General features: G+C 37.5%; 1 protein-coding gene across 1 annotated transcript in view; it reads left to right on the top strand.

Annotated features, from left to right (window-relative positions):
• Positions 1-22,213, top strand: part of STRN (striatin, calmodulin binding protein) — a 53,591-nt gene that overhangs the window by 19,590 nt on the left and 11,788 nt on the right. Inside the window, exons 5-9 of the mRNA XM_009880391.1 lie at positions 5,716-5,851; positions 7,743-7,878; positions 11,682-11,792; positions 14,766-14,909; positions 17,595-17,731. Of these exons, the coding sequence (XP_009878693.1) occupies positions 5,716-5,851; positions 7,743-7,878; positions 11,682-11,792; positions 14,766-14,909; positions 17,595-17,731 (664 nt within the window). The remainder of the gene's footprint in view (positions 1-5,715; positions 5,852-7,742; positions 7,879-11,681; positions 11,793-14,765; positions 14,910-17,594; positions 17,732-22,213) is intronic.

Raw genomic sequence — 22,213 nt, 5'->3', positions numbered from 1 at the left:
TGGCATTCCTTCATGATTCCAATTTACATACAAACCATTTTGTAAGTGTTGCTTACCAGTTGTAGTATGTATTGCACTGGTTCTTACATTGTGTGGTGTGAATTCATAAGAGGATTCAAAGGTTGTGACAGACTGTCTAGCCTGCCCTGTGTTCCTTGTGTGTAAATTTTGATGATTGTAAGTGTTCCATAGTTTTTCAAATTTAGTTTGATATTTTCTATGCTGCATTATGAATGATTTTGCACAAGATTGAAGATTTAACAAACTGTTCTTAAAGACAGCCCTCATAGAAAAGAATACATTTGAATTTGCATGCATTTATTTATTGTGTCCAGTTAGAAAGAACTCAACTAGCCACATTGAAAAGACTATGTTAAAATATGGAATAACTGAATTCTATGGGGAATTAATAAAACTTAGGACCTTACAGTAGCACGTTTTGATAGGAGGAGAAAACTTAGCTAACAAAAATGGCTCAAGAAAGAGGATGCTAGAATAGCTCCTTGAATGCTGGGTCACAACAGGCTTTTTCCTGTACAGGCCTCCAGAAACATTTCTCAGCCTAAGCTGAACTTGTGTTTATTTAACTTTACTGTGGTATTTCTTCCTGCTTCTGCATTTCTCAATAAAATCTGGTTTTATTTAAGATAACTTGTGTATGTCTTGGATAAAATAAACAAACAAAAAAAACGCTCTACTTTTTCCTTTGGGGGAGTGAGTAGGACCGAGAGAGTTAATAATGGCCTTGTGGTTGGGTAGTTCATGGTATCCCTGGATGTGACCACAGACTCCCAAGAGTTATTATCAAGAAAGGAGAAGGTAATGATAGAAATATTGAATGTGTTGGTTACAAAGAAAATACATGTCTGTTATGTGGATTTAGTGTAAGTTAAACTTGACTTTGCAATATGAAATGTTCTGGGTCATGTTGGGAGCAGGAAATGTATCATCAATGTCCTGTTTTAGTTTCCACATAACAACTTCACCTTTCCTATAGATTATGGTTTCTACTTTTCACTCAGTAAGAAACAGGATTTATGTTAAGGTCCTGAATATCAAATGTTGAGAGCCAATTGAACGCTATACGTTTTGTAAAGCTGCTAATATTTTGATGTCAGGGCCAACTGAATTTTTACACAAAATACTTATCTTGAGCAACGTGACTGTTGGGCAGAAAATTAAGAGTTGGCTGTATGGCCCGCTGAGGCCCAGCGAGAGCCCTGCTTGCTTTAAATATTACATGTGGAATATCCACAAATCATATTTCTTAGATTTCATGGCAAGAGTTTATTATTATTTTTAGTTTTAAAGGGGCCTAGGGGTTAAGACAAATTCGAATAATAGAACTGTAAAATACAAGTCAGTATGAGATTTTCAGGGCAGTCCCAGCTGCAGAAAATTCTGGCAAGTTCTCCTGAGTAGAAAAATATTCATGTGATTTCAGGTTTATGTTGCTTTAAGGGAGGTAAGTATTTCAGTTACCAGCCCATTTGTAACAAGAATTCTGTGTTTTAAACAGGACAGAGTGCCTTATCTTTGGGGATCAGAAGTTCCCTGTGTCAATAGTAATATTCACGAGATCTGCATGCTGCCCATCCGTTAGTAGTAAGATGGAAAACCCAGCAGCATTAGCGTAGCTATACTTTCTGGCACTACTTATTGTACTTGTTATGCTTATGACAAGCAGTTAGTCCTGTTGTACTTAATCATGTGCAGACACAAGTAGCAGGTAGTCTCTCTGCCCCAAAGACTTTCCTGTCTAATTGCATAAGGCTACTGGAGAGGAGGAAGTAATGCAGAGAGTTAACAGTATTTGACAGAAGATGTTACATCGGTTCAATTTTATTTTTTTTTTTATTTTAGATTTTGTTAGGAAGTGGTAAGTCAACTGGGATGAAACCCTAAAGGAAAGAAGGCAAGGTTAGGTGCTGGGGAGAAAAGCACACAAGGGTGCTGTTGCAGAGTATGATTAAGGAAGGAGCAGTGGGAAAGAGATTCAGAACAAGCAGCTGAGGAGCACATTGTTGAGGAAGTCCTGCCAAAATCTGGTTGCTCTGTGCTCTCTGCTTTGGCAGCTTCTGTAGCTGCTCCTGCTGCCTGGGGTTTCTGGCTTGTTCTTCTCCAGCAGTTTTTACTTAGACAGTATGGCTGATGAAGAAGGAAAAAGCAACACCTAAGTTCTTGCACTTTGAAAATTACGTTCTCCCTTACATATGTTTTGATCCAGGACAGTCCAGTAAAGAGGAATGGTCCTTTTTGAGACTTTTTTTTGGTTTTTTTTGCTCTTCCCTTATTTGCAACAGGTCTTGAACCTTGCCATAGCCTTACCTTGCTGACACCTGTAATACTACAGTTCATGCATCAGTCCTTGCCTTTGGGTCTTCATTCTGTTGCTTTCATCCGTTATTTTTTTTGAAAGTATTCTAGACTACAAAAGCCCTGGAAATGTTGAGTTGTGTTTCTTTTTCTAAAATGGAATTTAAAGTAATTTATTACACTACCCCATCTCTGAATGTATTTTTGCCAGTTCCGCTGTTTTATGTTGCTTTGTGAATGACTGCGTAAGAGAAACAAACTAAACAGATGGAAAATAATGAGACAAATAAGCTTCAAATTGCCATCAAAGTACATAACATAAATTAGCGAAGGCTAGACATTTTCTTAAGTATATTTTACAGTATTCCTAAGTGTTCATGCTGACAATAATATCTAAAAAACATTATGTTTATGTGCTGATAAAGGATGAAAAATAGCTACATTATTGTGTTCCTTTTGATTTGACTGCTGAAGTGTATTGGGGTACAGTATAGCAAATCAACCTACCTGTCTGCTTGAAGTTTCTTTTCTCTGTAGAACTTTTAAATAGTTTAAATATTCTGTCACTTCTGTTTTTCTTTTTTGGTTCTTATAAATTCTTTCTTGAAAGTTGTGCCTTAGCATGAGTAATCTGTGGTACTATGCTGACTTTGTACATTTTTGTACTGTGCAAGAGTTTTGAAATACATGATAAACTACTGTGCTTTCCAATGCATGAGATGACTTTTACCCACCTGTGTAAACGGAGCTATACGATTACATGTATATCCTGCCCACTAAAGTATGTCATAATTAATATGATATTGAATTCAGGGCAGTTACTTAAAGATTTAACCTTCTCTTTCGATTGTCACTTTGAACTTCAGTGTGAGAGAGCCTGATTTAAGATCAAATAAGTATAGAACCGAATCTAGGTACAAATTACTACAAAACCTTGTACCTGTAGAAGGATTTCTGTCTCTTAAAAACAAGTTCTGTTGATTAAAACTTTATATTCTATGTTCGGTATTAGTTCAGACATTGCTATTCACTGTAACATGTCTTGATAGTTGCTAATATAGATCAGCAGCCATGATGTTTTTACATGGCAGATTTTTACACGGCAAATTACAGAGGAAAACACAGAAATACAATTGTGTCGCATGATTTAGTCCACTAAAAGTTGATGAGAACACAGAAAATTCGCTGAAAATCAGGAAGTTTGTCAAACGAAGCACATTATAAGTTTTGTCTTATCAAGATCTGTGTGTTGGAAACAGCAAAATAACAGTGCTGTAGGGTTTCTGTGAAAATGTAGGTTATTACTACAGATTCATGAAGTAGTGTAGTCTGCCAAAGTAGTGATTACTTAAGGAAAAATAAAAATATTTCAGAGTGCTTTCAGGTTTGTCATGGAAAAAAAAGGGTCAAAATACTGCAGGAAGCAGGGCAAATTGGAAGCGTGTTTGAGATTGTTCTTAACTAAGGTAAAATATGGGAAAGTGGAAGGAATATTCTCAGTAAAACTACTGGCCAAGAAAACATACTGTATATCATGGTATTGTGTGCTGCTGTGTATGTAGACAGGCTGAGAGAGTTGGGGTTGTTCAGCCTGGAGAAGAGAAGGCTCTGGGGACACCTTATTGCGGCCTGCCAGTATCTGAAAAGGGACTTTTTACAAGGGCATGTAGTGATAGGACGAAGGGTAGTGGTTTCAAACTGAAAGAGGGTAGATTTAGATTGGAAGAAATTTTTCACTGTGAGTGTGGTGAGGCACTGGCACAGGTTTCCCAGAGAAGTTGTTGAGTCCCCATCCCTGGAGGCCAGGCTGGATGGGGCTTTCAGCAACCTGGTCTAGTGGAAGGGGTCCCTGCCCACGGCAGGGAGTTGGAACTCAATGATCTTTAAGGGCCCTCCCAACCTAAACCATTCTATGATTCTATTAATTTCTAATGGCAAATTAAATCTTTATTGGTATTTTTGGGCTGTAAAGATGAATAAGTGAAAACCAGGTAGACTAGCAAGTTGTCTTAATGAGATGCAGACATATTGGGGCTACGAAGAGGCCACTCCTGCTAATTGTTGTCATATAAGCACAGAACTGCTTGAGCAGAGGACTGCATAAAGAAGTAAGTGTGCTGCTTATCAAGCCTTATTATACATCAGAGCTTTTGCCCTTGGATGTTTCCTGTAATAAACCTTTGACAAGTGTTATGAAGAAACACTGGAATAAGTGGGTGATGGATGGATAATCAGGTGTTTACATTGCAGGGAGTTTAGAAGGCCTTACTAGATAGGCTTGTCAGTTGATCGAACCTTTTAAGAAGGGTCATAGCAGAAGCAAAATTTAGCATTAGCAAGGCACTTGCTGGTAGTAAGGGTGACTGTACAAGACAATTTAGAGCTACAATTCTGAAAAGAGAGAGAGACTTCTTTGGTTTCAGTGGTTGTGAAAATCAAGATGACGTGCATTTAGTGATGAACTATGAAAAACAGACTACTGATTAAAGGTAAGAAAACAATAAAGCTTGTCTTTAGTGTTGTAAAGTCATATAAAGAATGTACAAGGTTTTACTGGAAGTAATCATTGGAATTCAAGCAGAATAATTTTTGTTTCACCACTTTATCTTTGAGGGATTGATGGAGAAGTGCGTCTTCTGCATGGAAAACATTGTACCTGTTGTTAATTTTAGGGTTTCTTTAATTGTACTTTCATCAGAGTTTTAATAATGGTTACAGTCCTGCTTCTTCCTCTTCAGCTGTTAATATGACAACCCTTATGCTTCCTGTTCTGAGGCACTGCCTGAACTTGTGCCAGTGCAGTTGTAATTTTACCCAGTCGTCATCCATTTCCTTATTCGTTTAATGTTAACATCTCCGTGAACGTCATTTAGTCATCAATGATATTTTCCCATTATATTGTTTTATAGTGGCAATGTCTTAAAAGTTAATGAATGATAGACCTAGAGTTTGATGTTTCCCAGCAAGGTGTGGAACATAAGATAACAGCAGAGTTTTCCTGTACCCTGATGTACATGTGGGAGGCCAATTTAGTAGCTGTAACTCATGTCCTTGTTGCTGAGGCTTTCCATGATGGTATTATAGTATTGATGTTGCTTTTGGGCACATACCAGATGAACGTTGCTTTAAAATGCTTTTCAAATAGAATATTGAAATATGTCTGGCCTGGTAATTTCAGCTGGATGAAGAAAAATTGTTGGTTCTAATAAGATAGTTTATGGATAATGTTTAGGTTTTAATTCATTAATATTTTTACCTTTAATAGTCCATTTATACCTGTAGGCTTATTTTAGTCTCATGTGTTGTTGGCCATCGTAAAACAAAACAGACTGGTAATTGTAAAAGTGACTTTGTTATGGTTTCTTCTGACTCATGATGGTGATTGTTGTTGTTGTTTAGGAAACCTGAATTGACTGACTCTGCCTCTCTGCTAGAGACCTTCAAGTTTCTTGAAAATGCAGCTGCAGACTTTAGTGATGAAGAAGATGAAGAAGATATTGAAGGAAGAGAGAAAACAATCATTGATACCGCAACAGTGAGTGGAAAAAATAATTGAAAAAGTTACGAAGAACAGAAAAAGTGAGATTAATGAGATGCCTATATGCAAAGTATATGACTGTGTATGTACACGTGCAAATCATTAATGCATCTTTATGATGGTCTGTCCAAGCATGTGTGCATAAGAGGAATTATATATGCATTTCTGAGTTTGTGCATATAAGTTAAGCTTTGCCATCATTATTGCTTTAATGTTTGCAGTGGCAAATTAAAATATTTTTAATTCTTTCTACTATTCTGTACTACCTAGTGTATTTTATATATATTGGTTACAATTTTTAAGGTAGTAAATATCTTTCTTTTACAATTTTCAGCTTAGTTTGAACGTTTTGCTTGCAATGTTGCACGTCAAAAATGCGTTGTTCTTGAATAGTTATATAAACCTATTGATATTTAAAATGACTTGCAGGAATTTATACTTGTAGGGTACATAACTGAAACACCACATTTTTCTTCAAATAGCTTGTGGAAGGAAGAAGAAGTATAACTGGGAAAACTCTTACATGTGGTTAATAAACTTTTTTGTTTGTTTATTCAGTCAAATGCCTGGAACTCCCTCATGATCTATACTTTGATATGTGATTTGGTCATATAATTGCATTAAATAGATACATAAAATCAGTACTCATTGTACCCTCTTATTTTCAAAATTGATATTTATTCAGTGAGTTTTGTTTCCTAACAATTGAAGCAGATAAGAGTGAGATAAGCAGATGGATGTGATTGTTTCTGTGATCGGTTTCAAGAATGAACACTTGAAAATCCATTTAAAGAGGTTTTAAAGAAAGAGGATCTTTATGAACTTCTTCCTGTCATCCATGGGCTGTGAACTAGTGTCTGAGACTCTTCTGTAAAATCATCTGTAATACAGTATGTTCAATAAGCCTGCCAAAGGAATGAAGCTTGAAGTTTAGAATTGTTTCAGGTTTTGAAGTTAGTTCAAGGTATTTAGAGGAAACAGTGATTCATCCTCATGAACTATGGCACGTTGGCCTATGTATTGAAGTTTTTTCAGACTGACTTAGCAAGGTTCCAAGTAAAAGTATTGTGATGAATTTTCTTTTTCTGTAGAAGTAAAATTTATGCTACAAATTTCATGTATCACGGCATCAGCTCGCCTATTAGTCAAATAACTGTAAAGCATCTAGTACGTTTTGATTGGGGAAGGGAAAGTAAATTTACTGCAGAAAGCATACGATGAGGTCCTTTCATGTATTTTTTCTTTTACCAAAATTTGGTAATTTTTCTTAATGAAATTTGCTTTTGAATTTGAAAGGGAAACATAGTTTAAAATGGAAGTACTGTGTTTAAATAACAGTAATATCTGAGGAAGTATTCGGAGTGGAATGATTTTTGCCAAATCTAAGTAAATTAGCTCTTGTCAGTTGTTTGTGGTTTTTTTTTCTAGACTTTTGTTCCACATGTAGAGTGATTTCAGAGGTGAGAATTGAAAAGGCTAGTTTCAGAGAAGCAGAGTGAGTTTGGTTTTCCTGAAGTACTTTCTACAGCATTCTGGGGTTTTTGTTTGTGGGTTTTGCGTGTTGTGTTTTTTTTTTTTAAAAAAAACTTTATTAAAAGAAAGTTTGTACCTTTTCTGGTATTAAAAAAAAAATTAGTAGTGGTCTAGAACAGTGTAGATTCATTATCAAGTGATTGATCATTGGTGGACACAGCAAGAAAGATCTATAGACAGATTTCATTTTGACTTAGAAATTTGCTTATTCCAGATTTGCTTATTAATGTATACTTTTCTGCTTCCTCTGGAACTTCCTGTTAGGATTTCGCATAGAAGACAAGACAGTACTGCTCAGTATGAAGATGTGCGTGTAACTTAATTCAGCTTTTTTCTCTCCCTCCTGACCTTTCAGATTGTAAGGAAGAGAGTGCTATCAGACAGCAGTGAAGACAGAGATACAGAAGAAGCTTTGAAAGAGTTTGACTTTTTGGTTACCTCAGATGAAGGTGATGGGGAATCGAGAAGTTCAGGAGATGGAACAGATTGGGGTAAGGAAATGTAGTGGATTGTACCAGGAGAAAAAACATTGCGATAAGAATATATTGTGATTGATTGATTGATTGAGATCTCTGCCATGATCACAGCACCCTTTGAGTATTCCTGCAGTAAATAATTGGCAGACTGAGGTCCTCTTGATGTAATATTCTAATTTTTCTGTATACTGCTTTAATGTAAGGATTCTTCAAGGTTTATGCTTCTGGTCATTGTCTTTTTTCCTTTTCTTTAATAATAAGGCAGATAGAATTTAAATTTTATGAGCGGAATTTCAACGTGTTTTTCCAGTAACTCATGCTAATGAAGTGCTCTGATAAAGCTGTATTTTACAACTATGAACATGAAAGTTAATTAGTCATCTCTGCTTTGTCCCACTTTGATACAGAGAGTAACGTGAGTCATAAAGACTGAATTAGCTGTACTCTTGTTGTGTGTTAGCAATTTGGTCAATAAGAACTATTCAGTTGCTCAAATTTTCTTTTGTAATTTATGAGAAGAATGTATCTTTAAGCCCCATAGTCATAGAGCAACATTTCACAACCTGTTCTCTGTCCTTTGAGGTTCATGTTCTGCAACCCAGAATGCCAGCATCCACTTTACCTTGACATAATTATGCCACATAAATCCACTGCATAGGGAAGGGAAGAAGGAAGAGAACTGGTTAAATATCCTGATGGGGAGTTGTTTCCTCCTTAACCTGCTCTGGAAAGTCTTAGACATAAGTAGTCACAGAGGGAGCTATGGAAGATGAATGGGAAATAATTAAGCATTATAATGCAACTGGCACCTTGACGTACAAATAAGCCATGGTAGCTGTGGCTCTCACATGAGCTAACCACTCTGAGGTGCTGTATTTCACTGAAGCCATGCCCAGCTCATGGCTGGACTCCAAATTATTGTTCAGTGTGGTGTAGCCTCTCTGCTTAAGAGGATGCATCTCAATATTGTTAAATACAGCAGTCAGTATTATGTTTACCCAACAAATTTAGGAATGTTACTCTTTTTTATAAAAATATTTTTATTAGGTTGTTCTGATACTTCTCTTTAATATTAAAATTTTGCCCATTTATGCTTGATAAGTGTAGCTATTGCTTGTGTCACCAAAACGTTAGTATACCAACAGGAGCTTTTTTGTTCTCAAATTCACACTTCTGGTTTATTTTTACTTTCATTGATGACAGCTGAGTACAAATGAGCAAAAGTCTAACGTGAAAAAGAAATTGTCATGGAAAGTAGGAGTTCCATTTTCTAGAAATATTAAGGGGTTTTTTTGAGTTGTAGATGTTCATGTTTTTCAATTACTTGTTTCACAACCTGTGTCTTTTATGGTAACAGTATGTAAGAATAAGCTTCTTCAAGGAACTGCCATTATGAATCACTTAGGTTAATTCAATGTAAGTGAAACTGTTAAATGTAGCATAGAGGAGTGATCCAGTGTAGTGAGGATTGAAGCAACCAGAGGAAGTCTTTGCTTTATTTTGGACCCCAAGCATCAGTTTCAGTAATCTGTTGAAGCTGTTTGGCTTGAAAGCTCCTCAGAAGTGTTCAGGTAATTTTTAAACTATAAAGCACTTGCTCAGTAGTAGTTCAAGATCCACTTCTGAAGTTGGAACAGAACCTGTGGGACATGCAGGAAGCATCCTGGGACAGTCTGTCGAAAATTAATGTATTAAGTATTTTCCTGGCAACAATACAATATAATATAAATCTGTCTAAACTTTTTGATGGAGGAGAGCAAAAAATCTTGTCTAGCTGGGGAGGAAAAGCATGATTAAAACTTACAGCCTGATCCCAGAAAGCGTACATACTTGTTTCTCTCAAGCGTGATTTTCTCATACCTTTTTTGAGTTCTTCATGCAATTTTTGATCATTAGTGGTACTTTACTGGACATATGTATTAAGAGGACATGACATATCCCACGGACCATCTTTTTTTAGAGTCTCTCTTCAGCTATACCTCTCTATTTTCATAGCTGCTGCAAAAAGACTAATGCCTCAAGACTTTGGGTCTCTAATCTGTCACTCGTGAGTATAGGACTGTGACTGGAGGGTTCAAAGGAGATCATCTAGTCCTACCTCCTGCTCAGGTCCATTTGCAGCAGGTTACGCTGGCCTTCTTCCTGTCAAGTTATGAATATCTTCTGGGAAAGGAGTTCCCATAAACTGTCAGGAGCAGTATTCTGGTATTTGAATGTGCTCATGGTAAGAAGTATTTTGTCCTTCTGTGGTGCAAGTCTGAGCAGAGTCTGTCTTTGTCTTCTCTACACCTGCCGATTAGGTAGTTGTAGGCAGCACTAAGATGCCTCTTTTGCTGTCGCTGGACATGCACAGTACTCTCAGCCCTTCCTTGTAGCTCATCTGCACCAGCTGCCTTAACCATCTGAGTGGCTCTTTTGGACTACATCAAGTACTTAGCATTATAGTTACGTGGTTTCCCAATATAAGAAATATTATACTGGATGCAGTATTCAAGGTGTGGTCTCACAAGTGCCAAACAGAAGGGAATAATCACTTCCCTCACCCTACTGGCTACGTTCTTGTTAGTACAGCCCAGGATAAGGTTGATAGCATTTGCTGCAAGAATATGCTGCTGACTCCTGTTCAGTTTGATGTTGATGGAGGATCAGTTAATTTCTAACAAGTCAGTCCCCATCATAACCCATCTCTTGTTTTGTATCTTCTGGCCGATCATAGCGACTCCTCCAGATTGTGATTGATAGTGTTGTGCTTTCTCTACAGACATCTCATACCCTTTCTGCATATTAGTCTGAGGATAAGTTTATTATTGTTCATATTTTAAAAGGTCTAGAATAGTTTATTGATGTACAAAGCAACCTTGGTCTGAAAGGAATTAATATTTAAATAATAAGGTTGAGATTTTAATGAGGAAAACAAAGCAAAAAGATAACGCAATTCAAAAAATTTTGTAGCTGTAATGGTCATGTAAATAAATATATATGAAGAAAAGCTGTAATACCTTCTGCCTCTCGCAAACTATTTTTCTAAGCTGCCTCGGTACAGTCTTTCCATATATGGAAAAAATGACTTGGAGATTTGAACTCATGTAACGCGTTTTGTTCAAAATCTCCAAATACGTACTGGTGGAAGTATAATTCTTCTCTGTATCGTGTCACAGGGGAGGCAATTTGAGAGAGATGTTTTAGGGGAAAAAAAAAGGGGGGGATTTTTTTTTTCATTAGGCATGTTGAAATGTTTTCTGTATTTTTTCAAAGACTAATAACTCAGACCTTCCCCTTTTTGTGAAATTTCATGGCCTTAGTGCTTCAAGATTTTATTCAAACATTGGTGACCTGTATACTATGTTCCAGAATGATTTTAATGTTCTGCTGCTTTGTGTAAATGACAACATAACACAAAGACAATGAAATGAGAATTTGAAATGCAGTGACACAACATCTGAGTTGTGAAGTTATGTTGACCAGTAACATAGTTGCTGTTTCTAGATATAATCATTCTTTCCCTGGAGGAAACAAAAAGCTGGAAAATATGTCCTGATTTATTATAAAGTAAACATTGCTTACATTTATGAACAACTATGTGCTTGGTTATAGAAATTAGGCATGTGAAATTTCATCTCAATTTTTTGTTAAGAAAATTCTGAGCAAATAGAAGTGGAATGTGAGTAGTGGTTTTACAGCTTTCACAGGCTTGGTGCTATTTCTGTCTGTTCAAAATAAAAGACAAATGCCATTGACAGCAGCTGTTACCTCCTTCAGTAGAGATCACTTGGTGACATTATTGAAAAAGGATGTTTCATTTGTTTCACTTTGTTTAGAAAAGGAAGACCAGTGTCTCATGCCTGAAGCTTGGAATGTCGACCAGGGAGTAATAACCAAACTCAAGGAACAATACAAAAAGGAGCGCAAGGGGAAAAAGGGGGTGAAGAGTAAGTGGAAAACATTGCACCTTAAAATCATAAATCCCACATCTTTCACACCCTTAATTCTATCTCTCTCTCAATGTTTTCCTAAAATTACTTACTCTTTTACTTTGCTGCTCCTGACTGCTTTCCTGTTCACCAGTTTTCAGGGGTTGAAATTAATGAGTCAATCAAGTTACCTGATAAGTAGTTGGATTAGTTATTGCTTCTTCCAATCAGGAGTTGGATTAATTAAAAATTCTTGCTTTGAGCATGGATTATACTTTTGTTATTCAGAAACTTAAATTGTAAAAGACATTGGTTTAATAGTTCACACTTTAATACAGAAGACTTCAGAACCCTTTCTTAGCTGGAAACATGCCAGTTTCACAGGAAGAGTTAAAGTCTGGTATGTAAACTAAAAAAACCCACAAAACTACAAAACAGAAACTGTTTCAGTATCCTATTAGATGACAGAGGGAGAAAACAGGTTAATTTCTACCCCTGTTTATACTTAACATTCACAACATGAAAGTCATGCTGTCATCATAATTTGTTATGCAGGGCTCGAAATAGGAAGCAACTCTGACCATCAGTTTATTTGTAAATCACAGAATTTATTTATTGACTTTCATACCTGTGGGACTAGCTTTTAAAAATGTTGGGTATTTTTATCCAAACAAAAAACTGTGATCAGTATCTGAAATACAGTTTCTAGCCCTGTATTATATTTTTGTTACGTTTCTTGAAATACAGAACTGTTTTGTAAAAATCAATGTTTTTTGATAAGTAAACCTTAAAACTTTTTGAACTCAGATGAAGTGTTTAAAATGAAACACTGTATTCACAGCTATATTTCAAACATCTAGCCATATTGAGAATTCATGTGTGAATGATGTAAATTAGTAGTATTGCATGTAGCCCAGTAAGAAATTTGAGGGATGTTTCTCCCTTTGTGGGAAGATGCTTATGAATACCAAGGAAATTCTCACTTCCAAAGAGACATGCATAAGAATGGAAAAGGTGTCAGATCCTCACATCATTGAGACTGACTTGTTTTCGTATTTTTTGTATTGATACTAAATGTGATAAGGTGCTGCTCAGCAGTTGGTTATGTTGCTGAAACTATGCTATCAAATGCACAAACTAAACCTCCTTTTTTTCTTTTTTATTAAAAAAAGTAAATCATTACCATACTTTAAATTTTCTCAAGTGATATTTTTGTCATCTTTGGAATCATTTAAGTTACTGGAAATTAATTGCAAGTCTGACAAGAAGCTGAGCTGGCCAACTGAAGTGTTCACGTTTCACAACATTCATGCTAAATTTCTTTATAGTTAAGACAGAGAGGGCATACCAATATACAACTTAAGTGAAATTGGGTTTTGTAACTTGTCTGTTATTTTAAAAAGACACAGACATGCTATGTAGTTCAGGGTAAGTAGTTGTAGGGTTAACTTTGCAGAAATTTAATCAAACTGTTGAAATTACATTCTTGAACAGCTGTTGAGTGCTTTTGATTTTTGATAATAAAACATAGTATTTCATTATTAATGTCGACATAATATTGGGATGTTTTATACATTTCTGAGAGAAATTCCTGATGTAAGGCAGCACTTGGACTTCCAGTGCTCCTTCATGAATGTAACTACTGCTCAGTACATTTGCTGTATCTTTTAGAGTGATTTGATTGGTTTGATCTTGGGAGACCAAATGGTTTACTGCAGTACAGAAATTAAGCATCTTTCCATGGACAAACCACCACTGGAAGGGCATCAGTGCAGAAAAATCAGGAAGAAACACAGCCTGTTTTCAGCTATTTATGATATTGCAGGTAGTAAAGAAGAATGTGAGGAAGGAAGTGCAGGGCAAAAAGAAGGGACTAAGCGTCTTGACATTAAATTGTGCAAAGTTTGTTTCTATGACTTTAATCTCATCATAAATGGTGTTTAGACACTGAACTGCTGCTAAGTAAAATACTGTTTTTATAAATCAGATATTATCGTGAAACAATCTTGCAAAATCCTACTTAATGTTTTTCTGAATCGGGTAATATTGTTGTGACAGACAAGTTAAATACAATTTAGTTTATTATCTGTCATTATAGGGTGGACAAAGTAGAGTTTGCAACTGCATTAGTAAACTTATGATTTTGCAAGGCTGTAGTAAACACTCCTGTGAAGTAATAAGAGAATAGAATCATAGAATGATTTTATGAGAGAATACATATATTAGAGTACACTTCTGTGTTAAAGCTGCTTAAAAATAGCTGTATTATTTACTGGTCTAGGAAAAAAAACATAATGGACTATGGGTAAGACATTTTCCCATTCTTAATTAAACTTACAACAGGAAAAACTACCGAAGATATGTTTCAGCCTCAATCCTATATAAAACAGTCAAAACAGGGATGTGGGAAAATGATGGAGCAAAGCACAGGTAAGTGTCAAGAAGGGCATGGGTCTTCACCATATGTAGCTTCAGGAAGTAGGCCAGTGAATCCAGTTGCATTTATATTTTAATATAAGTATAACTTTTTGGATTATGTAGTTCACAATACTACACTACTGCACAAATAAATTTAAAATAATCATCTTGTCATAAGAATATGCTGCACAAAGTACCCGATGCACAAATTTTAAAATATTCACAAATGTCAGCTATTGTTTTGGAAAAGTAAATATTCTAATAATCAGTGTGACTCAATTGGAGGCATTCTTCAGCATCCCATGCAAGTAGCAGTATGAGTTGATAAATGTGGGGTAAAATGAGCGTTCACAATTCTCAGTTGCTTCTATCACTTTCTTTTCAAGAAATTCATTTCATGCTGGCTGATTAGTTGCTGCTGAAAATAGGTGCTCATTAGTTTATCTGTGGTAACATAATGCAAGGTAGGATCCATTGTTGCATGTGCTGCTGTAGCATAGCTGATATAATTAGTGCCATCATGAGCTATGCATATAAACCATTTAATTTTTTTTTTTTTTTTTTTCTGGTTAGGGCCCAACAGATCAAAGCTGCAAGATATGCTTGCAAACCTGAGAGATGTTGATGATCTCCCTTCATTACAGCCATCTGTTGCACCTTCTTCTAGGCCCAGTAGCTCAAGGCTCATTGAACACGAAATAAACAGGACAGATGAAGGTAAGTATTAAAATATCCATCCAGTTTTGTAAAGGGTGGATGTTTATAGTTACTTCTGCTTAAAGATTATCCTCTAAGACTTTCCAAGCACTTTAGAAATACTGATTCAGCATTACGAGTTCTGTCTAAGTGCAGTAAATGGCATTCCCATTCCTCCCCTCTGGTCGCTGGTAATAAGGTCAAGACACCTACCAAGGTAAAGTCTTGGCTGAGTACCTTTGAATGTGGTGGAAAAAACTTATTTGACACTGGTTGGCTTTGCAACATGAGGATCTTAAGTCACTTGCATCTATTTGTGCTCTGGCCTGGCAGTGAAGTGTGGAACATGAACTCTCAAAGACGTAAGAACATCTGTTTTTATCCCCATGAACATAATTTTAAATGTATGTGTGTATACACACACACACACATGTGTTCTTTTTTTAAGTGAAAAGGTAGAGGCTCTGCAGGTAAATGCAAGAGGCTAGGCATAGCTTTTAAATGCACGTGGTGATTGTGTAGTGAATCATATGGAGCAACTTACAGCTTGCCAATGTGTTAATTTCCATAATGTGTTCCAAAAATTAAAAAAAAATAAATCTCGTAGCAGCTAGTCCGAGTATGGAAAGCCACACACCTTTGCAATGAGGCATGTGGTTACCATCATTAATGTTATCTCTGAAAGTTGCTAAATCATGTATTTGATTCAACATTTGAATTGCTGCAATATGCAGCATAATAAAATAAATATATAAGGCTATATTAATTTGTAAGACATCATGTCATGTGCTCTTTATTTAAATGGTAAATGTGTCTTTGGAAAAATGAGCAAAACACAGGTCTCACTTCACAGTTTTTCAGTGAGTGTGAAAAAGTAGGTTGGCCAAGTTATAATTAAGATGCATAAAAAGCCCCAGCATGTGGCATAGTTACCAAAGATCTCAGTAGTTCTATTTCCTACATGCTTGCTTATTTTCTTTATGAAAGAAGGGGGTAACTTAGCAACACGTTGAGAAGTGGAAGAATTTTTTGTTGAATGTTTCCTTTCCAACTTTTCTCACATGTACTGAGAGCCATATACGCAGATTTCTATTTTCGTGTCCTTTCAAGAATGTTTCTTTTTAATTCAGAGACTCAGATGGACTCTCACAAAAACAGAAAAGGACAGCTGATTGTTATCAGTCTGAGTTCAGTATTATAAACTATTAGCTGTGTAGTTATTTCTTGGTAAATCTGAGACTCATTGATATTTTTGGCTTGCAATTTTTTTTATTTTAGTAACTTTTCAAATTTGTCCTGTATGTATCGGGTGTTGAGTGGAGTATTACATCCTAAGTTCAAAAAAGAGAAAAAGAGAATGGTAGTTCAGACTTCGGGGGGAAGAAGGTAAGAGAAGTTTGTGATTAAAAGGTAGTAACTAAGAGGCTTAGTCAAACGGCAGAGCTTGAAGGGCTTGTATTTGATTGTAAGAAGTCGTAGAAAGCAAACAGGACACTCTAGAGGAAAAACCATAAAAAGATTAGCTTACTTTATGCTGGGTGGACTGGAGGGGAATTGATCAGCATCTGAGCCTGATGCCTTCAGAAAAGGGCGAAGCAGCCTGAACAGATCAGACTATTCATTGTAAACCATAGTTTGCTTGGTTTTAACTTAGTGTTGGTACTGTTAAACTAAATAAGACGCTGAGAATGAGATGGTGTTTCCTTTTCTCTCTCCCTGGTAGCAACAGTATTTGCCAGGGCTTGTATTTACCATGGAGCTAAAAGGGAAAAAAACCCATAATTTACTGAAAAACCCTTGTAATTTGAGACAAAAGGTGTATAAAATTGAGTGAAGTCTCTTGTGTCCAGAAGATAACACATTTTCATCTGTTCAGTTTCCCTTTTGTGAGGTATAGACTTGGAGAGCTGTTATACAGGGAAGTTGGTCAAGGCACAGCTTCTTTTGAGTCAGACCAATTGATGCAGAGCCTTATGCGATATAAGCGTGTGAACTGTACTCCTCTTAGCCTATCATCCTCCCATTTCTAGTGAATCTGCCTATGGATTTGTGTATACGTTACAGTGACTGGAGCTCCTATAGCAGCTGTAAACTAGTAAGTTTGGACGCAGCTTGTAAAAAAAAAAAAAAAAAAAAAAAGGGAATTCGGTGCTGACTCAACTGTTTGGAAGTTTTTACTGGTTTTACAAATAGTGATGAATTCTCAGCTTCCAGTTGTATTGCTAGATTGGAGTGCGTGTAAACAGCTGGATTGTAGATGTGCTTTTGGGTGTGTGTGGATACAGTGTTAGGAAGGAATAATCCAGCTACTCCCACCAGCTATTCTTGTCTACATTTTTGCTACTTCTCCAGAGCCTATTTGCATATCTTGTGGCAGAGCTGAGGAAGGGCCCGAGTTTTTCTGTGTTACTTTTGCATTATATGTGGGTGAATGGTAGTGTGCTCTTCCTGTCTGTGGCTCCTTGAACTTATTGTCTTGAGTCATTCACACCTCAAGTGTAAGTATTATGTTCAGAGGATACTGTTTATTTGTAAGTGCAGTGATTATCTTTAGAATGGCTATTTTTTGTGCAACCTTTTTTGTCTTTTTGTCTGCAGCTACTTGAGAGATGTTTAGTATTATGTAAGTGGAAAATATGCTTTTATTAATCAATGTTGTATGAACCTGTGTTTCAGGATTTTTTGCTTTGTTTTGTTTTCTTGCAGTGGAAGCTTTAACATTCCCTCCTTCTTCAGGGAAGTCTTTTATTATGGGAACAGATGAAGCCCTGGAAAACGAGCTGGGTCTTGGGGAACTGGCAGGCCTTACAGTAGCCAATGAGGCAGATTCACTGACTTATGATGTAAGTATTTATTAATGGTAACTCAAGGTCCTACTGTTTGCTCACTGAAGGCAGATGCAAGTTACGTGTGTGTAGACACGGCAGAAAACATTTTCCTGTTTAAAATTTTGCTGCCAGAGGATGTCACAAGTTTTTACCTGACAGATTGGTTCTTCCCATACATAGCAGCCTCCAATCTCTCTGCAAGCCCCTCTCCTTCTCTCATTTGCCTGCCATGTCGTTCACATAATTGAAAGTTGAAAGTAAATGTAATAAGTGATAGTGATACAGCTGGATACTTGTAACTCTAGTGACGCTGAGCAAAATTGGGAATAGTGTGGCCAGCAGATTGAGGGAGGTTAATGTCCCCTCTACATGAGGCTGGTTAGGCCATAGCTGTATGTAGGTTTGGGCCCCTCCACTTCCAGAGGGTTGTGGAGAAACTGGAGAGTGTCCAGTAGCATGTGACTGATGAAGAGATGTTGAGGGAACTAGTCTTGTTCGGTTGTTAGAAGGGTAAGGGGTGCTCAAATAGCAGCCTACAGATATTGGAAGGATGCTTACAAGGATGACAGAGCCAAACTTCTCCATAGTGCCAGGTGCTAAAACAAGAGGAAACAGTAGCAAATTATGGCTTGGGAGGTTCAAGCTGGACATTGGGGGAAGAAGTGTTACATAAGAGGCGGTACTGAAGCAAGTTACCCAGAGAAACTGTGGAATCTGTGTCCTGGGAAATGTTCGAAACTTGACTCGGGGAGAGCTGTGGCTTTACCTGGTGTGGGCAGTAGTCTCATTTCAAATGGGAAGCTGGACTTTTTAGGAGGCTCTTGTGGCCAGCACTTCTGGGCTCTGTGTCTACCCTATGGCTTCTTTTTCCTTTGCTTTTGATGAAAAATCTTAAAATTGCTTTTTTGCAGTCATACACAATTTTCTGTCTGTATTTCTCATTTCTTGGAAAAAGATACTTCAGGTATTACTTTAATCATCTGCTCCTTTGTGATCTGTCAACTTCAGATTAATCTTGCTCTTGCATTGTCCAGCTCTGTCAAGGTTGAGGGATTTCAGAGATTATTTTTTAGTATTGCATGTTGGGGAGGAATCATACCCTTCAGTAAATCTGACACTTTGGTAATCACCATTTGGGATTTTGCTATCACAAATCAAATCTGAGACTTCAGAAATAACCTGTAAGTCCTTCTTTGAAGTTCTGCCCTTGTATGTACTTGTAAAGCAGTAAGTTACATAGTTAATAAAAGTTTACACATGTTTTGAGAGTGACACTGCAGAGATGTGCTCTGCTAGTGTAATAAATTTCTGAGCGTGTGATGTGTTGTGAATCATCAGGATTGCAATGATATGGAACATCTCTGCTAAAATTCAGTATTTTAGCATTATCTCCTAATTTGGGCTCAGCTTTTATTTTTTTTTGCTGATCTTCCCTAACTTTATCTACAGAAAAGGGTAAGATGGTGTACAAATTTAATTTCTTTTACAGTTACACCTAAAACTTTGATGCCGAATGTTTAAATTCAGAGGACATGACAAACCTAAACTATCTGTGCAAGAGCTTAATGCTTTCACTGCTTGACTTCATTGTTCCAAATGCTCGTATAAATTATAGTGTTTGTCCATGTCTCCATATCCTGAACAGCTTTCATTTATAGAATCCAACATTTCTTTATCTACCCCTATCCTTTTCTGCATGGCTGAGGATATTAACCTCTGTTTGCTCACCTATTAAATGCCTTCGTGAAGTCCTGTGATCAGGAATTCATAGTCATGCTTACCTCACCTCTTATCTTTTCTAGTGCTGACAATTTAAAAAAAAAAAATTGTTTACATGGCTCTTTGCTCTTGTCACCGTGCTCTTTATTGAAGCAAAATGAAAGGCTACTTTTTCCATTTCAAACTTCACTAGAAGTTTAACTTACAAAGAATATCATCTGTTTTTATTTTGGACTACTTCATACCTTCTTCCAGCTGCCAAATGTCAATCAGGTAGTTAGTGGAAACTTAGTATGTTTTTTTTAAGTGTCAATTTTGAATCAAAAGGAGAAAGAAGTTGAAAGATTTCATGTGAATCAGTCATTATGAGTATTTGCTTTCAGGAGTTGCAGACACTTTCCTGTTTTCAGTCCCTTGCTTCCCACTGATACTTTTGCTGGATTCTTTTCTCCTAAAGCACAGCAGTATTACCCTACCTCACTTCATGGTTTACATTTTTTGCATGTTGCTTTGGCTGTCTGTAAATTAAAGACTGGTTTTCAGTTGGTAATGGAGATTATAAATTTATTACTTAAAAAGGAAAATTTTCCTTTTGTGGGTAAGTTTTTAGAATATCTAACAAGATGAAATTTCTCAGATTGCTACCCAATACTCTCTTAAGTTCATCTTTTCTTTTTGCTTCTTTTACACATTGTTCTTTTAACAAATGTTCACTTTTTGGTTGGTTCTGTTTTTTTCCCCCAATCTGGGTACATTAAGAAGCTTCATAACGTTATAATAAACTGACTACTGTATCTGAACTACAAAATCATAACATTTAATATCGTGTATGTACTTGGAGGTTTTGGACTTTGCAGTAGGCTTTTGCTTGATTTTCTGCAACTTTGAACAAGAGAAGTGTCCATAATTCTACTTGCATGTCGTTGCTGTTTCTGGATTTTTCAAGTTGTCTGTATAGACACAGATATTACTATTACTGGCAAATCCAGATCAGGTCCTAATTTTGGGGTTGAACATTTTTCCCTACCTCCCTGAAACTGCTTTTCAAGTCTTGGATTACCTTACTGTTGTATTTTAGTGGGGAGAGAGAAAAGGAGGCTGGTTGCTCTGTTAGTAACCCAGCCTCTCACAGCTTTTGAGAGACTAGTGGCTGAGGAGGAGTGATGGTGGTGGAGCGGTGCATCAGGGCTAAGGTTCTGTTTCCACCTCTGCCACTGGTCTGCTGGCTGGGACTGCCCTGTAGCTACTTCCCAATTTGTAAGCTAATCATAGAATACCAGCTTGGAAGGAACTTCAGGGATCATTTGATCCAACCTTTCTTGGCAAAAGCACAGTCTAGACAAGATTGCCCAACACCCTGCCCAGTTGAATCTTCAGTGTCCAATGTTGGGGAATCTACCACTCCCCTGGGGAGATTATTCCAATGGCTGATAGTTCTCATTGAAAAATTTTCTGCTTGTGTCCAATCAGAATCTCCCCGGGAGTAACTTGTACCCATTACCCCTTGTCTTTTTGATGTGACTCCTTGTAAAAAGCGAATGTTTATCTTCTTTGTAGCCACACTTGAAATACTGGAACATGGTGATAAGGTCTCCCCTAAGCCTTATTTTCTCAAGGCTGAACAGACACAATTCTCTCAGCCTTTCTTCATATGGCAGGCTTCCCAGTCCTTTGATCATCTTGGTGGCCCTCCTCTGGACCCTCTCTAGCCTGTCCACATCTCTTTTGCATAGCGGGGAGCAAAACTGAACACAGTATTCCAGGTATGGCCTGACAAGTGCTGAGTAGAGTGCGATAATGACTTTATCTCTGTTGGTGATGCCCTTGTTGATGCAACTCAGCATCATGTTGGCTTGCTTTGCTGCAGCAGCACACTGTTTACTCAGATTGAGCTTATTGTCTACTAAGACTCTCAGGTCCCTTTCCATAGACCTGCTCCCCAGCTAGGTAGATCCCAGTCTGTGCTGCACTCATGGATTATGTTTTCCCACGTGCAAGACCTTACACTTGAACTTCATACACAAGGTTCTTGTTAGCCCACTCTCCCAGCCTATCCAAGTCTTCCTGCAGGGTGGCTCTCCCGTCTGAAGTGTCCACTTCCCTACTCAGTTTGGTATCATTGGTAAACTTCGTCAGGGTACACTTGATCCCATCATCCAGATCACTTATGAAGATACTAAGTAGTGTTGGGCCCACTATCGATCCCTGGGAAACCCCACTTGTAACAGGTTGCCAGGTTGAAAAGGAGCTGTTTACCACTCCCCTCTGGGTGCAGTCTGTTAGCCAGTTCCCCACCCACTGTACAGACCATTTGTCTAATCACCTTGGACTCCTTTGGAAGGACATCTTTCAATGAATGATAAGCAAATGGAGAATGGGTCACAACAACCCCATGCAGGGCTACAGGCTTGGGGAAGGGTGGCTGGAAAGCTGCCCAGCGGAAAAGGACCTGAGGGTGTTGGTTGACAGCCAGCCGAATATGAACTGGCAGTGTGCCCAGGTGGCCGAGAAGACCAATAGCATCCTGGCTTGTATTAGAAATAGTGTGGCCAGCAGGACTAGGGAAGTGATCGTCCCCCTGTACTCGGCACTGGTGAGGCCACAGCTTGAATACTGTGTTCAGTTTTGGACCCCTTACTACAAGAAAGACATTGAGGTGCTGGAGCTCATCCAGAGAAGGGCATCAAAGCTGGTGAGGGGTCTAGAGCACAGTCTTATGAGGAGTAGCGGAGGGAACTGGTGTTGTTTAGGCTGGAGAAAAGGAGGCTGAGGGACAAC

This window comes from Charadrius vociferus, unplaced genomic scaffold, assembly GCF_000708025.1.
Source record: "Charadrius vociferus isolate BGI_N301 unplaced genomic scaffold, ASM70802v2 scaffold62, whole genome shotgun sequence".
Taxonomy (NCBI): domain Eukaryota; kingdom Metazoa; phylum Chordata; class Aves; order Charadriiformes; family Charadriidae; genus Charadrius; species Charadrius vociferus.
Note: the sequence above shows the minus strand (reverse complement) of the source record. Positions and strands in the feature narration are given on the sequence as shown.